Source organism: Sorex fumeus, unplaced genomic scaffold (genome assembly GCF_029834395.1).
Source record: "Sorex fumeus unplaced genomic scaffold, SorFum_2.1 ptg000061l, whole genome shotgun sequence".
NCBI lineage: Eukaryota > Metazoa > Chordata > Mammalia > Eulipotyphla > Soricidae > Sorex > Sorex fumeus.
In genome coordinates, this window is record NW_026606118.1 from 46,442,179 (window position 1) to 46,466,772 (window position 24,594).

Consider the following 24,594-nt stretch of genomic DNA (forward strand, 5'->3'; position numbering starts at 1 on the left):
CGGACGAGGGATGCATGTTTTGTGATCGAACGTGAGCAACGTTTGTGATTGCCAAGATGGACAAAAAGTCTTTTGAAACGGTGCTGGATGAAATTAGGAAGGTAATAACAGTCGTTTCTGGGAGCTCCATTTCTCACGCTTCATTCCCGTGGCGGGATTACTGGCAAATTTCTCCAAGTCAGCCTGGTGGGGTGGGAAATTTGTTTCAATTTTTTTGTGAATGGTTTCTGAAGCTTGGGAACGGCGTGGAGATTTCTCGTTACATATTGCAACTATGTTAACGCTGAACTTTTGAAGTTATCTGGGCGTTTGTGCTGTTATCCCAGGCCGACGCAACAAATCTTACCTTGGTGATTTATATGTTTGACTTTATTTTTCATTAACTCTAGCAGCGGTGGCCCAGAAAAAAAGCTAATTTATTTAATGGTAGCTAATGACACACTTTTTAAATATAAAGAGGAAAAGATTGATTTCTGAGCTGGATGAAAAACTTGGCCTGCATTTCAGTCTTATTCTTAGGAGTCGTTGTAGAAACGTGAATTTCAATGCTTTTCTCTTGCTTTCCAAGTTTTGCTTCTTTTTGAGGCTATTGAATGAAATTTACTCCCCCCCCCCCCCCCAATTAATCTGAAAGGCTGCTCTTTTGGAATGCAGCTTTGAACCTAACAATGCCTCGGGGTAAACCGGAGAGTTTCTGTGAGGGCTGGGAAGACGCACTATCCCATTCTTATGCTAATGCTGAATGCTGCGCCTAGAATTTTGGACCATTGTTTAGCCTATTTCTATAGCTCTTAAGGAAATGTTTTCTTAAGCTCTGGCACTTACTGATGAAATTCATAAAATTCCCGGTTGATCCCCTGGATTTCTCATTCTTTGTTATTGAAAATGTAATAACTGAAGAGTTCCTCCCCTCCTCCTCCACACTTGCCATTTATAAAATTTTGCTTATATCTGCATTTTGCTGAATAACAACTCAGTACCAGTTTTTCCTTCGAAATTTTGGCGGCCTCCCAAATCTGCTTGCGTTTCTGTGTAGAGTCTGACCACTCCGGATAGTTGGAGTTTTCTTGTTTCATATAGTTTGTAGATCTGCAAGAATGCTATTGCTGTAGGACCTCGTTTCACCAGTGCAGTGGTGCTAGAAATTAAAATACAAATTCCTTGTAATGTAGGGACAATCAGAATGTGACTCCTATCTTCCTCCCATATTAGAATTTGTTCTCCCTGAGCTCTTGCCACCACCTACAACACAAATCTTCCATAAATATATCCAACTAGTTTTTCTTCAGGATCTTTCTGAGTCTTGTTGTGTATTTTTACTTTGTGATATGCCTGATCTTTACTCTTCATTTATATGGTTCTTCATTTTCACTACAGAAATAATTTGAAAATTAAACTTTCCATGTCAGGTTCAATTTTTATATTTGATGAATGTAATTTGAAGGAAATCTCTGCTTTTCCCCATTTGTCCAGTTAAGATTTGCAATCAGATAATTGCGACATATTTAGAATTTACTGTAGTTGGTTCAACAGATATTTTATGTTGATGAGAAAACGTTTCTCTTCAGGAATATTTGTTTTTATACATTTTTTTGTTTTGTTTCTTAACATCTAAAGCCAAGAAAAGACATCACTGGGAAAAGAAATAGAAAGGGAAGGAAATAAAGAGGGTAAAAGACAGTATTAATTTTGCTTTTCCTTTTTACCATGTTAAATATATAAGGATGTAAATACACAACTTGATTATGTTGGTGGCTGATGTATATAAAAATGGGGCTACAGAGTTTTCAGCACACGGAAAAATGTTTTTTCAGTTTTCCTTCCCCTCTGCAATCTGTATGAGATGATGATGTGAATAAACTTATTGCACTATTCCTCTCATGATACGTATGTAAGTATAATTATGCTCTGCACCTTAAACTTGTACAGTTACATATATGCCATTTTATATTTCAGTAAAACTGGAATATTTGTCCCCAAAAAGTACCTTGTCTAGAATGGTCTTAAATTACAGAGAACCCTGGATAGTTTTCTCAGTTCACTGGTTACGGTATTTATATTTAGCATTTCAAGCTAAGTATAGTGAAGTATCATTGTTCTGTAGTAAAAGAATAATTTATCCTTGGGGTTTTTTATATATATATATGTATATACAGATTACTAATTGCTATCTCTGACTGCCTTGAATCTGTCTCTAAGTTCAGCACATAGTTAAAGGACAGTGCATGTGATTTCAGTTTTCTCCTCTGGGTCAAGGCTGGTGACTTACGAATTTCCTATTGATCCATATGGAAAAGGAACTTCAACTATTGTTATATATTAAAAGTCAGATCTACTATTGACCATTTAATTTCTCATAGAAACCCTGATGTTAGTGCAAAGGCACTTATAGTAATTAAAATACCTCTCAAGGATTGCAGAGAGGTACTGCTCAACTGTCTGCAGAAGGCCCCGGTTCAGTTCCCAGGCCCCAGGACCACTTGACAGGAACAAGCCCTGAATCTGATTAGGAGTACCCTTGATCCCTGCTGGATGTGCCCCTGGCCCTCTGAAAGCATTCTCAGAGGCCACACTGCTGGTTATTGGAGGGTGCACACATTGAAGCCTCTTTGATTCCTTGTGAGTCCTTGGATTTGCATATCCAGCCAGCAAAGCTGAGAGCCCCACCACTCATTCCTGTTTCTGTCTCCTGGCACGTAATTGGTGCTCAGTGAAGAACTGATGAGTGAGTTGACTGCTTTAAATCTTCATAATGACTGGTAGTTTGGGATGTTCTGAAATTGTAATTACAGGTAACAGAAATTCTATGTGTAATCTTTACGAATGTTAAATTTTAGCCATTAAAACTTGTATTCCTTCCTATGCCAGAGTTAGTCGGGAGGCCCAGTAGATTTTTCCATCTGTTCCAGTGTGTTCCTTAACACCACAGAACCAGGAAAGGGAGAGTGTTCTTCCCCACCTCTGATTTAAGTTGTCTCTGTACCAAGGCCAAGAAAGATCTGCCTCTTGAGTTGCTTGGGGAATTTTGATACAAGCATATTCCTGTTTTGCTAACATATATTAATACTGCTTTTCTTTTTTTTTTTAGGCTGTTTTGACAGAGTATAAATTAAAAGCAATTGAATATGTACATGGATATTTCTCTAGTGAACAGGTATTCCAGATGTTTTTGTTGTTGTTGTTTTATGTGTACTAGTGTTCTAATTAGTATCTGTTTACCTACTCCGCTTTAGAATTGCTTTGAGTCTTGGCTGTAGTGTTTTAGGAACTTTAGCACTTCCGCTTATGTTAAAAACTTAAAGGAATTTAAGTTTATCATTTAGGAGCATTTTATAAACATCCACTTTTTATGTAAATTTTTAAGTACAGTGTAAAAATAGACTTTAGAATGTTTATCATTCTGGACAATGTTTATCATTCAGTAGTATAAATTGATGAACTTTAAAACAAGTTTTTAAGCATGTTAGTTTAGTGAAAAATTGGAGGCAGTGTTAGGGGTAAAGGTAAAGGTAAAGGCCCTCCCGTTGGTTGATCATCGAGCGGACCCAGTAACATCTCCATGGGAGACTTTGTTGTTACTTTGTCTGGCAAATCGAATACTCTCGGTGAGGGGCTGAGGAATCGAACTCGGGTCGGCCATGTTGGCCGCTTGTAAGGCAAACGCCCTACCCGCTGTGCTATCGCTTAGGGGAAGTCTCCTAATATTTAAAAGCCTGTGTAGACACACAGGCCATTCTGAGAGGCTTTCTCACACATACTTGTTGCATGTGTGCTACGATCTCTGAGAGAAACCTAAAAAATGCTTGCCAGAGAAATGAAACACATTTGCCTTGCATGCTGCTGATCCTCCCAAGCACCATCAGGAGTAATTCCTGAGTGCAGAGACAGGAATAACCCCTGAGCATCACAGAGTGTGACCCAGAAAGCAGAAAAGAAAAAGAAATGAAACACATAGAAATGCATTGCCAGGTGAATCTTGAGAATAATTTTGAGAGAGAGCTTTGTCGTGGAACGGGCAGACTTGATAATAGATTGAATCAATTAATACTTACATTTTCATCCATATCTAAAGACTTCAAAATTTGGAGCTTGAATAACTTTTTTGTCTAGTAATTCTGCTTAGTAAATTTCCTAAAAGCCAGCTTCGTGATTGTCAGTAAGCAGTAAGGGTGGTGTGATTGTTAAGCTCTTTATTTACAGCCTGTTTAATCTGTTTATCCATCTTCCTACTGCTTTTCAAAAAACACCTTACACTTTTAAAAATTAAGTGTCCTGAAAAGATTCCTAGTTCCTAGAGGCTAATAGCTTTTCTTTGATTTTATGTGTGTATGTTCAACTTTGTAGAAACCTTTTTATTAAACCTCACTGTGATCTAAGCCTGCTTTTGTTTTAGTGAAGACTTGTTCAGCATAATAATTTGTAAAAGTTTCGTGGTGTTTAAGGTACCGGTAGCATTCATTGTATAGTAAAATTGTTATTCCCACAAAAGTAAGACATACACACTTTCCAAATCACCTAGGAATTACAAAGAGTAGCTATTTTCTGTTTTTCTCTTTATATGGAGAAGGGTCCACTTTTTCTCTTCTTCATCGACCAGTCCAGTTTCCTGCATTAAATTTGCAGAATAATTGAAACTTTAATTCATTTTTTGGGACTTCCAGTAAAGTAATTAACCCAGATACTTTTAACCTTTCTTTTCTTTTTTTTTTCTTTCTTTGTTTTTTTGGAGTGTTCTTTAAGACACTGAAGCAGTAAGGGTGGTGTGATTACATGCATTAGTATTGTGATCCTCCATCCTTGCTCACCTCTTCCTAGCTGTCTCACAGCTTCATTTCTTTAAAGTTCGTTAGTGGTGGTTAGTGCCTTGCAGGAAGCAGTCTGCCCATTTGTGTGTCAAAATCACCTACTGTTTAGAAGATACCAGCGTAATTCTCCATGATTTTCACACTCCAGGGGATAGGTTCGTGATATAAATATGAGCCTTATTCCCTCTGGACTTAAGTAATGCGCTGCTAGACCACCGCATCCTGAACACCCTTTTGTGACTAATTAAAGCTGTCACTCACCTCTGCTTGAGGATTTTCTGTTTTCATAACACCTATTTATATACATAAGCTGCCATTTTATTTCCATCAGTTGCTTTAGAACCTTTTAGGCACTTTGTTTTTCTCCTCCTTGTACTTCTGCACAGTGGGTAGGGTGTTTGCCTTGCATGCAGCTGTCCCAGGTTCGATTGCTCCATCCCTCTCGAAGAACCCGGCAAGCTACCTAGACTATCCCGCCCGCACGGCAGAGCCTGGCAAGCTCCCCATGGTGTATTTGATATGCCAAAAACTAACTACAAGTCTCAAAATGGAGACGGTACTGGTGCCCACTCAAGCAAATCGATGAACAAAGGGAGGACAGTGACAGTGATACTTCTGTTAGACCACTATTGACCAGTAGATAAAAATTTCTGTGATAAAAATTTTCTCTAGCTGCCCTCTTTATTATAATTAGCTACTTGGTCATGGCACTTGAAAATGTGACTTCATTTGAATGAGTTGACTTTTATTTTATTTTAATGGATATAATTTAAGTAAACTCCTTGTAGCTGTTAGCAGTCTAAACTCTGGTCTCATGTTCATCTTAGCCTGGGCAGGCACATTTTGAAGTTATTCAAAGTACTCAGATCTCTTAGGAATGTTTTCTAGCACATTGTCATTAGATCTAAAATTTTTATTTTGGCTTTGTTTTTTTGCTTTTAGGTGGTTGACTTACTGAGATATTTCTCCTGGGCTGAGCCTCAGTTGAAGGCAATGAAAGCTTTACAACATGTAAGTAACTCATTTTTCCTTAGAATGTAAACTGTAAATATTTAGGGTTTTCCCCAATTTCTTAGAGATAAACTTAAGTTAGAATTTCTCTGTTTTAGAAAACCTGGCCGTATTTTTTTTGTATGACCCTAAATTTTATTATACTTTCACATACTCAATGGCTATGTTTAAAAATAACATTTCCCAACCTGAAATTTAAATTACAAGTACTGCAAGGATCAGTTGAACACCATAGGTTCCTGATTGGCAGATTGGAGGCAAGTGAATATTCATAGCCTAATAAAATACAAGATTTGAACTCATGAGGTTGGAGAGAGAGTACAGCAGGTAGAGTGCTTGCCTTGCATGAGGCTGACTCAGGTTGGATCCCTGGCATCCCATATGGTACCTAAGCATTGCCAGGAGTGCTTCTAAAGTGCAGAGCCAGGCATAACCCTTGAGCATCGCTACATGTAGCGACCCTTCCCTCCACAAAAATAAAGATTTTTAAGAGTTCTTAATGCACTTCTATTTTAGAATATTTTCACCCTTTTGTCTATAGTCTTAGAACAGTAGCCAGGTATATACTTAAAATCCTCAGGGATTTTCAACTTTTTTATGTCTGTAGACCAGTATTGGTTTGTTTACTAGTAATTGAAAACCACTCTCAGTGTTCAGTAACCTTACTGTGACTAGCAGAAAATTCATAGACAGAAGGACACTGATCAGGAGACTGGTGATTGAAAACCACAGTCTGGACCAGTAGGACCCCAGTGAACTCTCATCAACAGTGGAAGTCTTGCTTGTGTGCTGTCCAATATGATCACCACAGGCTGCATGTCACTACTGATTACTTAAAAGATGTGTACAGATCTATATTTTCAATTGAATTTTTTTGGTACTAGGAATTGAATCTAGGGCTTCATACGGTGTTCTACCACTAAGCTACTATCCTAGCCCTTACTTTAATTTTAGTTAAATAGGCACTAAGCCTAATGCCTGCTTTGTTGGATAAAACCTCTTCAGAGCCTAAATTAACAGAGGCATCTAGGTCAATTTCTGACTGTATAGGAATGTTTTCCTGGGCATGTCAAACTCTGGTTTTGGGTTTTTTTTTTTTTTCTTCTTGGGTCACACCCAGCAATGCACAGGCATTACTCTTGGTGGTGCTCCGGGGACCATATGGGATGCTGGGTATCGAACCCGGGTTGGCCACATGCGAGGCAAAGTCCTATTCCCTGTGCTATTGCTCCAGCCCTGAACTTAGAAAACTCTAAAGGAATCTAGTCCAATGGCAAAAGAAATTAAGCAAAAGTAAACAAATGGGACTACAAGAGTCAAAAACTTTCCTGCACAGCAAAAGAAACATTGATTAAAATGAAAAGATACTTTGTTTTAAGGGAGAAAATATTTCTATACAATTGACAAAGAACTAATATACAAGACATTGAAGGAACTCATAAAACTGAACTAGAAAATAAGCAATCTCATCAAAAAATGGGTTGAGCTAGACACAATTCATCAAAGAAGACACATGGATGGCCAACAGGCATATGAAAAAAATACACATTTAATTTATTATCTTGGAAATGCAAATCAGAATGGCAGTGAGATGCTGCCTCACATTTCTGAGAATGACTTGTATCCAAAATACTGGGAACAAGTGCTGGCAGGGATAAAGAAAATAGGAACTTTTTTAAATTATGGATGGGAATATAAATTGGTCCATCCTTTATGGAAAACTGTAGAGAATTCTCAAAATGTTAAAAGGTTCCAGCATTTCCACTTCGAGGTATTGGTACAAAGAACATAAAAATACGGATTAAAAAAAGTTGTAGGGGCTGGAGCAATAGCACAGTGGGTAGGGCGTTTGCCTTGCACGTGGCCAACCCAGGTTCGATTCCCAGCATTCCATGTGGTCCCCCGAGCAGCACCACCAGGAGTGATTCCTGGATGCAAAGCCAGGAGTAACCCCCCTGAGCATCTCGCTGGGTGTGACCCAAAAAGTAAAAAAAAAAAAAAAAGTTGTATATGCACACCAATATTCACTGAAGCACTGTTTACTATAACCAAGATATGAAAATGACCCAAGTCTTCAACAGGAGGTCAGTGGGAAAAGAAAATGTATTTTTGCACTATGGAATGCCTTTTGTGTGAAAGGAAGATGAGATCTTGCCTTTTGCGATGGCATAAAGCGAGTTATAAGAGGTTGTACTAAATGATATAAGTCAGGGGGGAAAGGATAAGTAACAAGATTTTTCATGTGCGGGGTATAGAGATGCAAAGCATGAGAACAGACAAACCCACCAGAAATAAAAGTCTGGACTCAGGTTTCAGAGCTGGTCATGGCATACCTAGCACATTAAGGAATGATCTCCCATATTTGTAAATTTCCCCTTTCCATTTAATCGCTTTTAACAAAACAGTCTATTTTGTATGAGTGAGTACATTGAGAGATGTAGATTCAAAAAGAGCACAGAGGAAAACTATTCCTATGGTAAAGCCAGAGTTTAGATCACAGAGTTACCTGAGTTACCTCTTAAAGACACGTATTAGAAGTATTATAAGGCATGTGTAAAGCAATTTTTACCTTAAATAAATTAACCCATTTAACTGTACTTTCATTTATTTTCTTTCCCTTTTTTCTTTTTGTTGTTTCTGAGTTAGGGTCACACTCGGTGGTGCTCAGGGACAACTCCTAGTTTGGTGCTCACAGGTTGCAGAGTCCTCAGCGGGGTTGGCTGTTAAAAGGCTTTCCAACCCTTTGTGCTCTCTCCCCAGCATTGTTCTTCCTTTCAGAAAGCAGTTTCTCGGGAAGGGATTGTTAAATGTACTTGACCGCTTTTTGCATACAGTAGGTCTGTGTTCCATCCCCAGCATTGTATGGATCTTCCTTCCCCTGCATTGGTCCAGAAATAGCCCTAGAGTACTCCTGATAGAGAGTTTAGAGGACTGAGCGCATGCTAAGCACATGGGTTGTTCATGTTTAGTCCCCTGCACCACATGGTCCCCTTATTGCTGGGAGGAGGTCCTGAATACTGTCAGATGTTACCCCTAAGCCAAAATAATTCATGAAGTATAAGACAATATGTGTTGATATTTATATGTGAAACAATAAAAATTTATGTTGGAAATAAAATTCTGTTTTGTATTAATAGAAAATGGTGGCCGTACACCCGGCAGAAGTGGTCAATATACTCAACTGTTTCACCTTCAGTAAAGACAAACTAGTTGCTCTTGAACTATTAGCCTCGTAAGTATTTCTTATACACTGGAGAAATTCCAGAAGATCTTTAAGATGCCTTTTAACAGTTTTGTGTGTCAGTATATTAAAGTCATATTAACAAGTGAAACTACAGTGCTTTAATAGACATAAGATGGTGGGACTTACCAGCATTATTCATTTTGACTTGTTTTGCATTTGCTTTTCCTTCTTAGAAAGGATTGGTGACAAAACTTAAAACTTTTAGGTTCTACCACTTTCTGACATCATGATTTTTAGCTTAATTATATATTCTACCTAGGCTTCATATTCCTCAGTTGTTAAAAAAAATGAGGATCTTATTAGGATATGTGAATCTTAAGTATTAAAAGACGTGTAAACTAAGCATAGCATTTAATGAATTACTGTGATTATTTTATAAGCTCAAAGAGAAAAGGAACCTCCTGTTTTTCATAGTGGAAAGTCCTTAAGTTCTGTTTAAATACATACATTTCCTAAGAGTCCTTTAGGTATTTATAGATGTCTGCCGAAACAATTAAAAAGCTTAAGGTAAAACTTTATTTTTGGATCAACTTAGATTTTCAACCATTTAAGACTTAAGTTGGTTTTAGGGGGCTGGAGAGATAGCACAGCGGGTAGGGCGTTTGCCTTGCACACGGCCGACCCAGGTTCGATTCCCAGCATCCCATATGGTCCCGTGAGCACCGCCAGGAGTAACTCCTGAGTGCAGAGCCAGAAGTAATCCCTGTGCATCACCAGGTGTGACCCAAAAAGGGGAAAGAAAGACTTAAGTTGGTTTTAGTACTATGTATCCTATCACTCCTGATGGGAGTATATTTTCAAGAATCTCAGAATAGTGATTTTTATTTTTTGTGTTGCTTTGACTCCCAGTGGTGCTTGGGGACCATAAGGTGATGGGGATCAAACCAGTTTGGGCTGCATTTAAAGCCTTAACCACTGTACTATCTCTTTGGCCCCTAAAGTGTTACTTTTTTCTTAGATGAGACCAGGTAGACTTCAGTTCAGTTACTATACTTAGCAACATCGCTATTGTGTTTATACTTTCCATAGGAGTAAGTTACCATACTTTTCTCCCTATAATTTGGGGAAAATCTTACTTGGGTATATTTGTGTGAAAACCAAAGGTGGTTTGCCTCTGCGTATATGCCCTGTTTCTTGATTGAAAAACTAAACTATTTCTTTCATAGAAATATTGTTGATGCTCAGAATTCTCGTCCCATTGAAGATTTATTCAGGATAAATATGTCTGAGAAGAAACGGTGTAAGAGAGTACTAGAACAGGTAATTTATGCAAGATTGCCATTTAACTGTTGCTTCGGTTTTTCTGGTGTTGTTGGAGAAGAAAGAACCACCTTATTCTGTGTTGACTTGGGTGACTTGGCTGCTATGATCTGGTGGCTTAGGATGTGGCTCAGCAGTAGAGCGCTTGTCTGGCATAGGGAAGCCCTGGCTGAGTCAACCCAACTCCAAAATATGATTTAACATAAAGAATGGACTTCACAGGGCTGGTGCGATAGTATAGCAGTAAGACACTTACCTTCCACGTAACTGGCCCAGTTTTATTCCTTAGTACACTGTATTGTCTCCCGAGCCCTGCCAGGAATAAGCCTGAGCATTACCTGGTCTGAGCCCCTGCTTAAAAAAATCATGAATTTCCAGAAATCACTGGAGTAGAACTTTAACGGGGGGTAGGGTGTACTGGCAGATGCAGAGATAACTTGATGAAGGTGTGTGGCCAGGACTAGTACATTAGAGAGTTGGAACTTTTGAGGTGTATTTGTTAGTTTGGGGGCCACACCTGAAAATGAGCTCAGGACTTATTCCTGATTCCACTCAGGGATCTCTCCTGGCAGGGCTGGAGGAACCATACAGGGTGCCATGGATCAAATCCCAGTCTGCTCTATGCAAGGCCTATCCATTATTCTATCTCTCTGGCCCGTAGTCTATTCATTGTGTCTTTAAAATAGTGTTGCCAGGCTGGAGCGATAGCACAGTGGGTAGGGCATTTGCCTTGCATGCGGCCGACCTGGGTTCAATTCCCAGCATTACTGTATGGTCCCCTGAGCACCGCCAGGGGGTAATTCCTGAGTGCAGAGCCAGGAGTAACCCCTATGCATTGTCAGGTGTGACCCAAAGAGCCAAAAAAAAAAAAAAAAGGAAAAGTGTTGCCATTTTAATGATTCCATTTAAGAAATGATTTTACTTACTAATTATGGTCATTTTCCTCCTGAGAGTGTTGATTGCAGGGTAAACAGATTGAATGTGATACTTCTTTTTTGAGTGTTTGGGCCATACCCAGCAATGCTCAGGGCTTACTCCTGGCAGTGGTTAAGGGAACATATGTGGTCTTGGGAATCAAACCAGAGCCAGCCACATACAAGGCAAGCACCTTTAATCTTTGTGCTTTCTCTCTAACCCTGATGTCCTTTTTTAGTTTATGTTTTTATATAGGCTTTTCAATGTCCAGAATACTTAATCCAAGCATTTGTCTTTTTTTCTACCCCCTTTTTTTAATGTTACAGGCTTTCAAGGGGGGCTGCAAAGCTCCTCATGCAATGATATCTTCTTGTGGGACAATCCCAGGAAATCCATATCCCAAAGGAAAACCAAGTCGTATCAATGGAATTTTTCCAGTAAGCATCCTTTTATGGCTATCTATGGAACTCTTGTGGCTAAGTATAAAATTTAATGTAGTTAAAATTTGTAAAGAAAATGTTAGCGAATGGAATTTTATTATATCTGCAACTTAACTGATGGAATTTTCCACTGATAGTTTTTCTATAAATTACATTAAAGTGTAAAATCCACAAAAGAACAAGCCAGAATAGATAAGGGTGATTTTATTTTTCCAAGTCTTTGTGATCACTGATTTATATTAGTAATAACATACTTTTAGAGATTCAGTATTCCTCTAGAAATTTCAGGGTTAAGTATGGAAATTGCATGTAATATTGCTGTCCTTGAGAGCAACATTATATAATAAAGTCCCTCAGAAGGCCTTTAAAAAACAAAACTACAAACCAAGGAATTTTTTTATAAAATTACTTTTTAAAAAATCGGTACATTTTTCTTCTTGTGTGAGAACCCTGAAACTTACTAGATTAAGACAAACATTATACCCGGTAGTTTCTAGGAATCTGGGAGTGACTGAACATGGTTCTGCCGCGTTTCTCATGGCTGCAGTCAGTTGAGAACTTGATTGGAGCTCAAAGCTACTCTGCTTACAAGGTTTTACATGACTAGCAAGTTAGTATTGGTCACTTGTCACCATAGGAACTTTTCTATAGTATCTCTTCCTCCAGATTAAATATTCCAGGAGAGGGAACCTCCCTTACCCTTGGAAGTCAGATGCCACCAGTTATCCCTATCAGTCCTATTCATTTTGGAAGGGATCACTGGACCACCTTGGACCTTGACTGCCATACTACTGTGCACCACTTGTGCACATACTCTCTTATATTGTGTGTCCATATCCACATCTGTTAATTATTATAAAACAGGGTCTGGTGTGATTATCAAGTATCTTACTGAGTGCAGAAAACACCAGTTTTTGGACATTTATTTTCAGCTGTAATGTAGGGACTTTATTTTTTTTTTGGCACCGTGGTTTACAAGACATGATAGAATTTCATGCATCATAATGCAGTCCCTTACCACACCCTCTGTCAGTGTCCAAGTCCCTCCACCACCGTTCAGTGTCGTCATCCCCTTCCAGCACCCTCCATACATATTTGTGCATGTTTGGGAGGGCAGCCTGGTAGAAGAGAGTTAGGGAGGACCTTGTCAAGGTCATCAGTCTGGAGTCTAGCCTTGAATTCCCCCCCTTATATCTTTTTCTTATAATATAGTGAGGTGTTTGGCTTTGTCTTTGCTTTTATACTTTTTTGAAAGTCTTAATTATTTTATTCGTTTTTACTTTTAAAATAGGGAACTCCTTTGAAAAAAGATGGTGAAGAATGTACCAATGAAGGCAAAGGAATTGCTGCACGAATTCTTGGGCCATCAAAACCAGTATGTTTACAAAATAAATGACTAAAGTTCTTAAACTAAAGTTCTCTTGCATATATATTATATCTGTTTAAAGCATAAAAATCTATTTTTGTATTAAGAGTTCAAAATGTATTAGAAATCTAGGAAAGTATATAGTCTAGGAAACTATAGTATAATTTACACAGTCTTGAAAGAAAGGACCTTTGAATCCAGTCAGATTGTTGGGGTTTATTTCCTTTCCCTATTCACTTTTGCTTTTCATCTGCAAGTAGAGTGTATGAAGGCTTCATATTAAAGGTTGTGTTTAGATTGAATTAATATTAGTGCAAGTGTTTAGACTGAATTAATATTAGTGCAACAAGAAAAGACCTATGAAGTTTGAGAATTATCTCTGGAGGGTCAGGGCCAGTGGGTTTGTTGCCAGAGAGAAACTAGAGCTGCTCAGGACTTACTCCTGGCACTGCATACAGCAGTCATTCCTGTGGGACCATATGGGATATCAGTGATCGAACCCACATCGGCCATGTGCAGTGCAATTGCTCTGCTATGTCTGGCCTTGACTGAGAGTATTTTCAACTAGGCGATCCTGACACAACTGTTAAGAGTATTAAAACTTAGCACTTTCCCACCTTGTAGTCTCAGCCTGTCCTGACAAAGCTTCAGTTACAGTTGTTTATAGCAGGATTATGTCAGATCATAGTCTTTACACAAGATTATTGCTTCATCCAGGGCCATTCTGAGAGCTTGAAAGAATTGCGTATCATTGCCATGAAGCATGCTCTTTTTTCCTTCTCTGCCAGTAGTAGATACTTCTGTTATCACTTCTTAATGCTCAGTTCCTTACATTAATTCCCTCAATTATAAAGTAGATATTTGTGTACTTAGAAAAAAAATAGACTAGAATATTGAATTCATTTTAGTCTGCATCCTACTAGAGTTGGCAGAACATAAAATGCTAAAAGAAACTTTTTTTTCTTTCTAAAAGCAAAATGGGTAGGGGTAAAGAATTAAGTTTTGGAGTTACTTCAGTATTTGAAATTCCAGAACCTAGTTGATTTCTTATGCTATGTAATACATAGGGATTCTTGGAGATTGGCTAGGTCAGGGACCCTTATTGACACTCTTTAGACTAAGTCACCTGACCCTTCATTGGAGATACTAAAATAAAAAAGAAATGCCTTCAGAGCAGACCATGGCAGGCTCTACCTTTGGAATTTAATAGGAACTACATTTGTTAACACAGTTGTCTGTTAACACTCTGGTCTGTTCTATATAGTATAAGAAAATTGACATCTAGGGCATTTTCAGCCTCTTAGAAATAAATATATATAATTTTTTTTTGAGGGGGGGGGGTCACACCCGGCGATGCTCAGGGCCCACTCCTGGCTTGTGCACCCAGGAATCCCTTCTGACGGTGCTCGGGGGACCATATGGGATGCTGAGAATCGAACCCGTGTTGGCCATGTTAGCTGCGGGCAAGGCAAACGCCCTACCCATATTCATTTATCTTGCACACAGCGGACTTGGATTCAATCCCCAGCATCCCGTATGGTCCCCAAGCACCACCAGGAGTACTTTTTAAGTGCCGAACTAGGAGTAATCCCTGAGTATTGCTGGTGTGACCCAAAAATCAAAAAACAAAAATTTTTTTAAAAAGGAAAAAAATAAGTATTTTGACAGACAAATCATATCATATATTGTTTTGCCCAACTACCACTTCTGTGGTATTTCTCCTAACCTAGTGTATTTTCTCCTCATCCAGCCGCCTTCAACGTACAATCCACACAAACCTGTTCCTTATCCAATACCTCCATGTCGGCCACATGCAACTATTGCACCAAGTAAGGGGTTCTTTCATTTTCACTTTCTTTCATTTTCATCTTTAATAAGTTTAAAGTAGGTATCGGTGTGTGTCCTTGGAAATCTGGAGCACTTATGAAATATGCTGCTATTAAATTTAATGTGACCCACAAGTAGCTAGTAGTGTCCTGGACTGTCAGACCCAGTTTAGCAGACAAGAATTTATTTAGGGTATTTTTTTTTTTTGATAAATTGCTTTTTTAAAATTAATGTTTTTTATTGCTATTATGATTTTGTGTGTGTGTGAAGCAAGATTACTTTTATTGAAAGTTATTTAGAAAGATGCGTGATGTGAGGAAAGAGAGAGGAAGAAGTAGATGTTTGAGAGAGAGAACAGAGGCTTCTCCAGAGTGGAACTAGGCAAGCAAAGAAACATAGTGACAAGCAAGATACATATTCAGGGGAGAACATGGCTTGAAGAACAAGCCTTGTTATGATTTTAAAAAATTTTTATTGGTTGAGATTCTGTGATTAACAGTAGCTTTTAATGATGGTTTCTTGTTTGTTACAATTTTCACTTTGGTAAATACTATTGGATCTTTTTTTGTTGGTTGGTTAGTTTGTTTTCAGAGGTATCATTTGTGCATTTGGCTTACACTAATCACATGCATGGCCTTGACAGCCCAACCCGACAATTTGTGTAGACAGTTTGTGTACGCCCTGCTGTTCAGTGGCTATATGCCTTGCATGGGCAAGTAATGATAAGTGTGGATCACCAGCTGTCTCCTTTGCTCTCTGTTTTCATTTAACCTCCGTGCAAGGTGCAGCTCCACCACAGTTTTAAAAATAAATAAATGATACTGAGTTATGTATCTTTTTAATTCCATTTTCATTTTAGGTGCTTATAACAACGCGGGTCTGGTACCGTTAGCCAATGTCATAGCTCCTGGTGTACCCCCTCCACCTCCATATACTCCTAATCCAATAGGAACAGGTAAAGTCAAGTGGTTTTTGTTCTCTTTTTCATGTTATGCAAATTCAGGTCTCATGCATGCATGGCATGCGCTCTATCATTGAGCCACATCTTCACCCAGAAATCTTGTCATTGTGGCTATTAAAAATAAGTAGTTTATTTATACCAGATGTATACCGGGAGGAGAGAGTTGTTTGACATGATGTATCTGAACAGAGAGCAGCTCTCAGGGGTGTCAGGTTCTCCACCTCAAGGGCTTTGCACTGCCTCAACCAGTGTGGTTCCTCCTTGACAACTTCTAGAATGGGGCCTTCCTAGAAGGAAGGGTGCAGGGGTGCAGGTCCCTTCACTTGCTGGGATCTTCATGATTTGGGAGACCCTGCTCTCATCTGGCAATGGATTCTGTACTCCGCATCCATCTCTGACTTGCATGTCTACTAGAGTTGTGTGTGATGTGCTCAGAAGTGACTGACAGTGGTTCCTCTCTGCATTCTGTGCAGGCTCTGACCCATACTGGACAGCACACTCATCATCACCATCGCTTGGGTCCAAAACGTAGCTTAGACTATCCGTAAATACCCGTGTTCATTATAACCTGCTGAGGAGAGGGGAGCGGGTGGGCTCAGTGGCTTGTATTTCCATCAGACTTCATGTAGTTACTGCTCTGCATCCCTGCACACACACACTTAAATTTTGCTTTATCTAACATCATGCGTAGTTATTTTTCTGAGCCCATCTGGTGACTATTTTGTGGTGATGAGCAGTTTAGCTAAACCTCAAAGTTAACTTTTTAATTTATTTTCATATAGAAAATGAAGACGTTTCCAATCAATCAAAACCTCCACAGAATCAAAGTGAGTATCATATTTGATGCAGAAATGTCTGTGCCGAGAGTTGCACTGTGAACACTTTGAGTTCCGTTGATTCTGACTCTTCATGTTGTAAGGAAAATTCCTGACTAAGGAATTTTAGTAATTGGTGCTTGCTGATGTGTTTGCACTGACAGGGGTTTAATTAACCATATGTCTTTGTTTCCTGTTTGTCAAATTTGCAGTATAATCCACAGTGCTAGGTGGCATTCTCTCCACACTATCTTTGCATTGTGTGATACTGGAAACCGCATTTCCTTGCTGGTGTAAGCAAATAGATACTGTTTCCACAGATGCTAAATGGGATATATAGGGTAGAATTACTCCAGATTCAATAAGTATTTGGAGTCATCTAACAATGTAGCAAAGTAAAGCGTGCTGCAAGGTCGAGAGAGGAGTGGAAGGGAGCAGGAATGGGGCTTGCACAGTGCCTGCAGAGGGCAGCAGCGCTGTAACATTTCAGTCCTTCTCTCATGGGCTATGTGGTCAGGAAGAAGGAGATGGTTTCTAGTTCGAGATCAAAACGTGGGTTAGCTCTTGTGTAGCTGATGAGTTTGATCATTATAGCACATGGTCAGGGCTTTCTGCAAAGGAGAATTCCATTCTCTGAGAGGGGTGCCTAAGTGGTAGGCATATAGTTTTTAGCAAGAACTTTTTTAAGGAGGGTGGAAAGAAGGTAAGTGGGATGATGCCGCGACATCCAGGGGTTTTGTGGTTGTTGTTTGGGAGCCATGCCCAGCAGTGTTCAAGGCTTACTCCCGACTCTGCACTAAGGAACCACTCCTGGTGGGACTCAGGGGTCCGTGTGTGAAACTGGGGAATCAATCCCAGGTCACCTGCATCTAAAGAAAGCACTTTACCCGCTGTACTAATTGCTCCAGCCCAGGATATCCAGATTCTTATCCTGGTGGCAGTACAGCCAGCTTTAGAACTTTAGTACGTTGTTTAACTTTATGGAAAGGAAATTAAGGTAACGTCAACCTATATATCGCATTCATATCTCCATTTAAAGGGGAATAAAAGGTAAAGGCCCTCCCGTTGATCGTCGATTTGCTCGAGCGGGCCCAGTAACGTCTCCATTGGAGACTTTGTTGTTACTGTGTCTGGCATATCGAATACTCTCGGTAGCTTGCCGGGCTCTCCGAGAGGGGCAGAGGAATCGAACTCGGGTCGACCATGTTGGCCACTTGTAAGGCGAACGCCCTACCCGCTGTGCTATCGCTTAAAGGGGAATATGCAGGATAAATAATTTTTCAACATATTTTGTTTTCCTGCACCATATTGCCATGTTTGAACTGTCTTAAAATAAGGACAAACTAGTGGAAAGGTTAAAAACATGGGTCTGACAGGCCTGGTTCTGTCACTTCATAGCTGAATGGCTTTTTTTTCGGGTACCACACCCAGTGGTGCTCAGGACTTATTCCTGACTCTGTTCAAGCCCTGGTGGGGTTCAAGGAACCATATGGGGTACTGAAGATCAAAACTGAGTAAGCTCTGTACAAGGCTAGTGCCCTACCCACTATGCTATCTCTAGCCCCCATGAATTTTCTTTGTAATTGTAGCATGATATCATTTAATGAGATACTGACTCTTAGTCATGTTGAAAGAATTAATATATCATTTACTGTCAGCATAAGTGTACTGCAGGTCTCTGAACTTACCCATCTCGTATAACTGAAATTTTGGATACTGTTTAAAACTGCAAGATATTTGATGAGATTGCATAATCACACCAAGCAAGCTCCAGATTGCCCATCTACAAATTTGGGATGTTACTAATACATGCCTCAGAGGGCGATTTTCATTAGAACAAATTCGGTCATGGGTGTGAAATATTTAACCCATAAGTTTGGGCAGGTAGTGTCCTTATGGTTAACCAGGTTAGCTAACGAGAAAGTGGTGCCTGTTATTGTATGTCTGAGGACATCAGACTAGAGGAAGCTGCATAGAATGACAATTTGGATTCTTGAGTTCAACTCAGAATGGCAACTAAATTCTGGGAAGATTCATTTTGAGTCCCAGAAGGACTTTGATGCCCTTGAAAGGGAAACGGTATCTTGAAAACTCCTGAGATGGGAGTTGGCCTGTGACCCTTACTATAGCTGAGGATTTAAGAGGATGAAAGGCAATGTCAGCATATCACGATTCTTTATTTTTTCCAGTTGGAGTCTTTCCAACTCGTGTCAGAGCAGGATCTGGGCCCAGGATCTTAACAGAGGCGTCATGGCTAGCAACTTGTACAGGGCAGTTTCCTTATGGTTCTTGTGGCCGGGAGCTTTGACGTCATTAAAGGCCACGGGAACATGGGTACGTTTCTTGAGTTAGAGGAATTAGAATCTCTCAACATTAGGTACCAGCCCCTTGCCTCTTTGTTTCTCCCACAGCGTTTCCTACCCCAGCAAGTCAGCTCTTTTCTTCTCCCCATGGGTCGAACCCCTCGACGCCCGCTGCCACGCCCGTCTCTACGGCCTCCCCGGTCAAGACCGTCAGTCACCCGTCGGCGTCCGTAGTGGCCACGGCGCCTGGGATGAACGTGCCAAGCGCCATCCTTCCCGTGTTCGCGGGCCAGGTGTCCGTGGCCACCCACGTCCCGCAGCAGTCGGCGCCAAACCCCACCGTCATCAGGGCCCCGTCCCTGCCCGCCGCGCCCGCCACCCCGGTGCACAGCACAGCCACCACGCCGGTCCCTTCGGCGCTCTCCAGCCTCGTGCCCCTGCCCGGGCCTTCGGCCGCCCCTTCCCCGGCCCCTCCGGCCGCCTCGACGCCGCGGGCCACCCCGGCTGCCCACGAGACCTTCGCTTCTACTTCGGCTCCTTTCGCCAACCTCCCCTTCTCGGCCACGTCCAGTGCCGCGCCTGCCACCCCCAGTTCAGCCTCGCTGTCGTCGGTGTTCGCAGGACTCCCCGTGCCCCTGACCCCCGCGTCCCAGGCGCTGTCCACGCCTACCCCGTCGGTGATGACCAGCGCGTCTGGCCCGAGCAGCGGCGGGGTCGCCGCCGCCCTGGGGGTGAATAGCCCCCTCCTGTCGGCCCTGAAAGGCTTCCTGACGTCCAACGACACCAGCCTCATCAGCTCGACTGCGCTGCCGGCCGCCGTGACCAGCGGCCTAGCCCCGCTCGCCTCCCTGCAGGCCCCCAACGCCGACGCCCCTGCTGCTGCGGCTGCTGCTGCCACCGCCGCACCCAAGGGCTACGCGCCGGCCGCCGGGCCCGCCCCGCCGCGCTCGGCCACCCCGGGCCTGGCCGTGTTCCCCGGGCTGCCGGCCACCTCCACCCCGTCGTCCGCACCGGTGCAGGCGGCCCTCCCGCCCACCGCAGCCGCCTCCACCGCGCTGCCCGTCAGCGGCGGCGGCGGCGGCAGCGGCCCCCCGACGGCCCCCCTGTTGCACGGCTCCCACCCGAGCGGCTCCGAGCTGCACCTGCCCTCCACCCCCGTCCCCGCCGCCGCGGCTGCCACCACCCTGTCCATCCTGATCAAGACGGAGCCCACCAGCCCCACCCCGTCCGCCTTCAAGGGCCCCTCCCACCCCGCCACCCCCCGCGCACGCCACTTTAGGGCTGTCGGGGACGCTGGGCCGCGCGTACACGTCGGCGTCCGTGCCCATCAGCTTAGCGACTTGCCTTAACCCCGCCCTGGCAGGGCTCTCCACCCTGAGCGCCCCCCTGAACGTCTCGAACCCGCTCTCCTCCATGGCCCTGCCGCCGCCGCACGGCTCCTCCACGCCCATGGCACCCGTCTTCCCCGCGCTGCCCCCCTTCACCTCCCTGACCAGCAACTTCCCGCTCACCGGGAACCCGGCGCTCAACCCGCCCGTGTCTCTGCCGGGGTCGCTCCTGGCCACCTCGGCCGCCGCTGCCACCACCGCCACGTCCCTGCCGCACCCCGCCGCCTCCACCGCCGCTGTGCCCGTGTCCGCCGCCCCGTTCCCGCTCAACCTGTCCACGGCCGTCCCCTCGCTCTTCTCCGTCACCCAGGGGCCCCTGCAGGCCTCGACTCCCTCCTACCCCGGCTTCTCCGTCTCCAACACCCCGAGCGTCACCCCGGCCCTCCCCTCGTTCCCCGGCCTGCAGGCTCCAACCACGGTGGCCGCGGTGACCCCGCTCCCCGTGGCCGCCACGGCCCCGTCGCCAGCTCCCGTCCTGCCGGGGTTCGCCTCTGCATTTAGCTCCAACTTCAACTCCGCGCTCGTGGCACAAGCCGGGTACGTGGATTGCTCGGGAATTCCGTTTGGATCAGCCTGTTTCGGATTCGGCACTCAGGGTCCCTTTGTCGTCCGGGCACCAGGGGCGGGTGCTTAGGATCAAACCGAGGGCCTGTCTCGCTGACCCCCGGAGTTTTAAGCCATTCCAATGAAAAGCAAAATCTTACTAACGATTTTAAGTTTGGGTTTTATTTTTCTGCGCTGCAGCTTCATGCCCAGCGTTTGTTTTATGACTGCTTAACCGTGTTCCGACGTACTATGTTAACTCTTAACATGGATAATGTTAAGATTTGATATTCCATAATTTACTTAATGGTAAGACAGTGAACAATATTGCACATAAAGATTTCATACTGATACACTTGAGTGGTACCAGTAAATGCTTTCCTAATTCCTTCCAACAGTCAAAGTTTTGTTGTTTGGTTTTTTGGTTTTTGTTTTTTTTTTTTTTTTAATTTTTAGACAGTCCCAAGGTAGATTTTGGCAAATGTAGGAACTCTGCCTTTTCTGCATTTTGACATGTTCGTTATTGTTTTAGCTTATCATCTGGACTTCAAGCTGCAGGCAGTTCTGTTTTTCCAGGCCTTCTGTCCCTCCCAGGGATCCCTGGGTTTTCCCAGAATCCTTCGCAGTCATCCTTGCAAGAATTACAACACAATGCGGCTGCACAGTCAGCTTTGTTACAGCAGGTAAGCTGCATGAATAACAGAGTTTCTGTGGTAACGTTGCCCTACCAGTTGTGATACCCCACACTAGCAAAGCTCTTTCCAGCATGTCTGGAGATTTGATGATCCGTTCTCTCCAAATTAGCATTATATGCTTGTCTTGTATCAACTGTTGTTCCTGCTGGTACACTTTAATATCTCAGCTTGGCAATTTTTACAAACGGAGAGTTTGTACATGACAGCTAAATTTTACCTTTCCTCTGTAATTACAGCAAAAATAATGTGCTATTAAAGCAAATTTATCTTGTAAACCTGTCACCTTTTTTGTAAGGAATATTACCTTCAAATTAGACCTTCATTTGAGGAAGTCTGAATGTTTCGTAAATATTTCAGAAGACTCCGTGGCCCAAGCAATAGTACAGTGGGTAGGGTGTTTGCCGTGCACAAGAGTTTGACCCTTGGCACCCCGCATAGTCCCCCCAACCCTGTCAGGAGTGATTTCTTAGCACAGAGACAGGAAAAAGCCTGGAGCAGCACCAGGCATGGCCCCCAAACAAAGAAGAAAGAAGCTTGGGGCAGAAAGATAGTATGGGGGTAAGGCAGGTAAGGACTTGGCCTTGTATGCAGCCAACTCGGGTTTATTCCCGCACCACATACGTTCTATGAGCCTAACCAGGTATGCAACTGTAACCCCAAAACAATTTTTAAAAATTTGTTTCTAGGAACCTGAGCACAGTTTCTTGCCCTCGATAGTATTTCTTTGTTTTCTATTCTAAATACTGTTAGTGTAGCATAAGCAAAAGTAGTACAGTTGGTCATCCCAGGTGGGTGTATGGCTAAGCTGTAAAGTACTTGGCGTTGCATGTCCGAGGTCCTGGATTCTATCCCTGACATTGGAAGTAGATGAAAGAAGGCATGTGTTCAGTATGAGCTGAACTCACACATTGAATTTCATACTCCATTCAGCCATATGTTCTTCCTTCAGGTCCACTCTGCTTCGGTTCTGGAAAGCTACCCAGCTCAGCCAGATGGTTTTCCTAGTTACCCTTCAACACCAGGAACACCGTTTTCTTTGCAACCTGGCCTATCCCAAAGTGGGTGGCAGTGAATCTGTTCTAACTTTGTATTCTGCTCCGTAACAACATCAGAATTGCCCGAGCACTGCAGTAAAGGACATTCTGAGAGATGTGGAGTTGGCCATGAGTTTAAAAAAGAAGAAGAAGAGACTGCAGATAATCCTAGGGAATTGAAATAACGGTTTTCAAATCGCATTTTTAATGAAGGTTTTAAATATGAACACTCCCCAGTGTAAATAAGCCGACAATAAATTGTGCGGAGGATAGTTTTAAGGTGTTTGGGAACTTTTCACCTCCCATCCTATCAAAGTTTGAGATGTGTATGTGATCTATGTAAGAAGAATATGAAAGAGGAGATTGAACTCTTTATAACCGAATACAGCCTTAAATCTGCTTGTATAGCATCCACTGACAGAGTAATAGTTGTGCCTCAGACTTAAGGGTTGCATGTGGCCCTGAGGGAGTCATTACCATTGGTATGCATGAATGGTTCCTTCAAGCATCACTGGAACACATTACTCCATATGTATCCACAAAAGGATCTCGAGAACACAGTTATTTTACTAATCATGATATATATATGTATATATATAAACATATATGTATATATATACACACATATATATACGTATACTGCTGAAGTTAACTCAATGTATTTCAGGTAAGTGAAAATGGTGCTTAATATAGTCTTTAGAATGACTTTCAGGTGTTTTCAACTCAATATATATATATGTGTGTGTATATATGCATATATATACATACATATATGTGTGTATATATCCAGAACTGCTTTACTACAGAAATACAAGTAAGGTTTCTGATCATTTGCCTTCAAAACTTTAATTAATCTCAGCAGTATCCAAATGAGGGAGGAACATGTGACTGACCCTTGGGCCATCTCTATTACTCCGCGTTCTCTGGAAGCTCTTGGTGAATGTTTACAATCATGGGACATAGGATTTCTACTTACAGGGAAAGTGGAAGCTTATCTAAGATAATTCTGTGACAGCAAACGGAGAAGACTTGCTCTGTTAGTAAACCTGCAGTGTATACTCAAAGGACCTGTGGTAGTATAACCTGATTGAATGTTATTAATTTAAGTGGAATAACTGCCACATGTGGGATGGTGGGGGAGTGGGAAGAAAAACTTCCAATCCTGTAATGGAGAGTGTGAACTATAGAATCTACTGTAGTACATTTCAGCACCTAGAAATTTTACTTTTATAAAGATGGCGTCTGAAAGATGTTGCTAATGTATTTTCCTTCACTGTGGGGAACAAACTTTTTAAGTATATTAATAAATATTCCTGTATGGTTAGTTTTTAACAATTTTTTAAAATAAACTTTATGGATATGACAAATATTTTCTGTGTTTTATTAAATGCTTGAACAGGCTTTCTGATTTTTTTTTGTATGTGCTAGACCTAACATAATTTAGTTAAAACTCAGTTTATTCTATTGATTATTCTTTAAAAGAAATACCTTGTCATAACACATGAAACAGACTGACTTAAGCCTTTATTATCTTGAAACAAAATGTAACCTTATAGTTAAATATATGTAAGTCACTTGTGTTATCTTGCACTCATAAAACTTTTTAAAAGTTACATTGTATCACTTACATATGTTTCCCATTCACTTAAAAAAGTTACCCCATGAATAGTCTTTCTATGGTGATGCTTCAGCTGAGTTTATTTCCAAGGTCCTAAGAGCCCCTTAGTAATCAAAGAAACAATATTTCAGTTATCTTGCACTGATTGGGCCAAAAAAGGTTTATATGAGAACATTTTGGAAACACTTGGAATGACTGGAACATGTTTTATGTACAATAACCATAGGAGCAAGTGCTAGCAGCCTAATTTACTAAAAAAGCCAAGACAGGACAGTAAGTGATAACTTTGAACCAAGTATTCACCACCAATGCCAGTCTATTCGTTCTCCCTCATTCTTTGAAAATACATAGGTGCAGGATTCGGTACTT

At 41.9% G+C, this 24,594-nt stretch overlaps 1 protein-coding gene across 1 annotated transcript; it reads left to right on the forward strand.

The window, feature by feature from the left end:
- The first annotated feature begins 7 nt into the window (after positions 1-7).
- Positions 8-23,976, forward strand: PROSER1 (proline and serine rich 1). The gene is given in 14 exon segments (XM_056125983.1): positions 8-101; positions 3,089-3,154; positions 5,748-5,816; positions 8,954-9,048; positions 10,227-10,320; positions 11,562-11,672; positions 12,967-13,050; positions 14,792-14,870; positions 15,728-15,823; positions 16,612-16,656; positions 19,056-20,206; positions 20,208-20,872; positions 21,411-21,561; positions 22,523-23,976. Coding segments are annotated over 14 exon segments (2,874 nt in total). The 5' UTR covers positions 8-56; the 3' UTR covers positions 22,646-23,976.
- Positions 23,977-24,594: the final 618 nt, after the last annotated feature.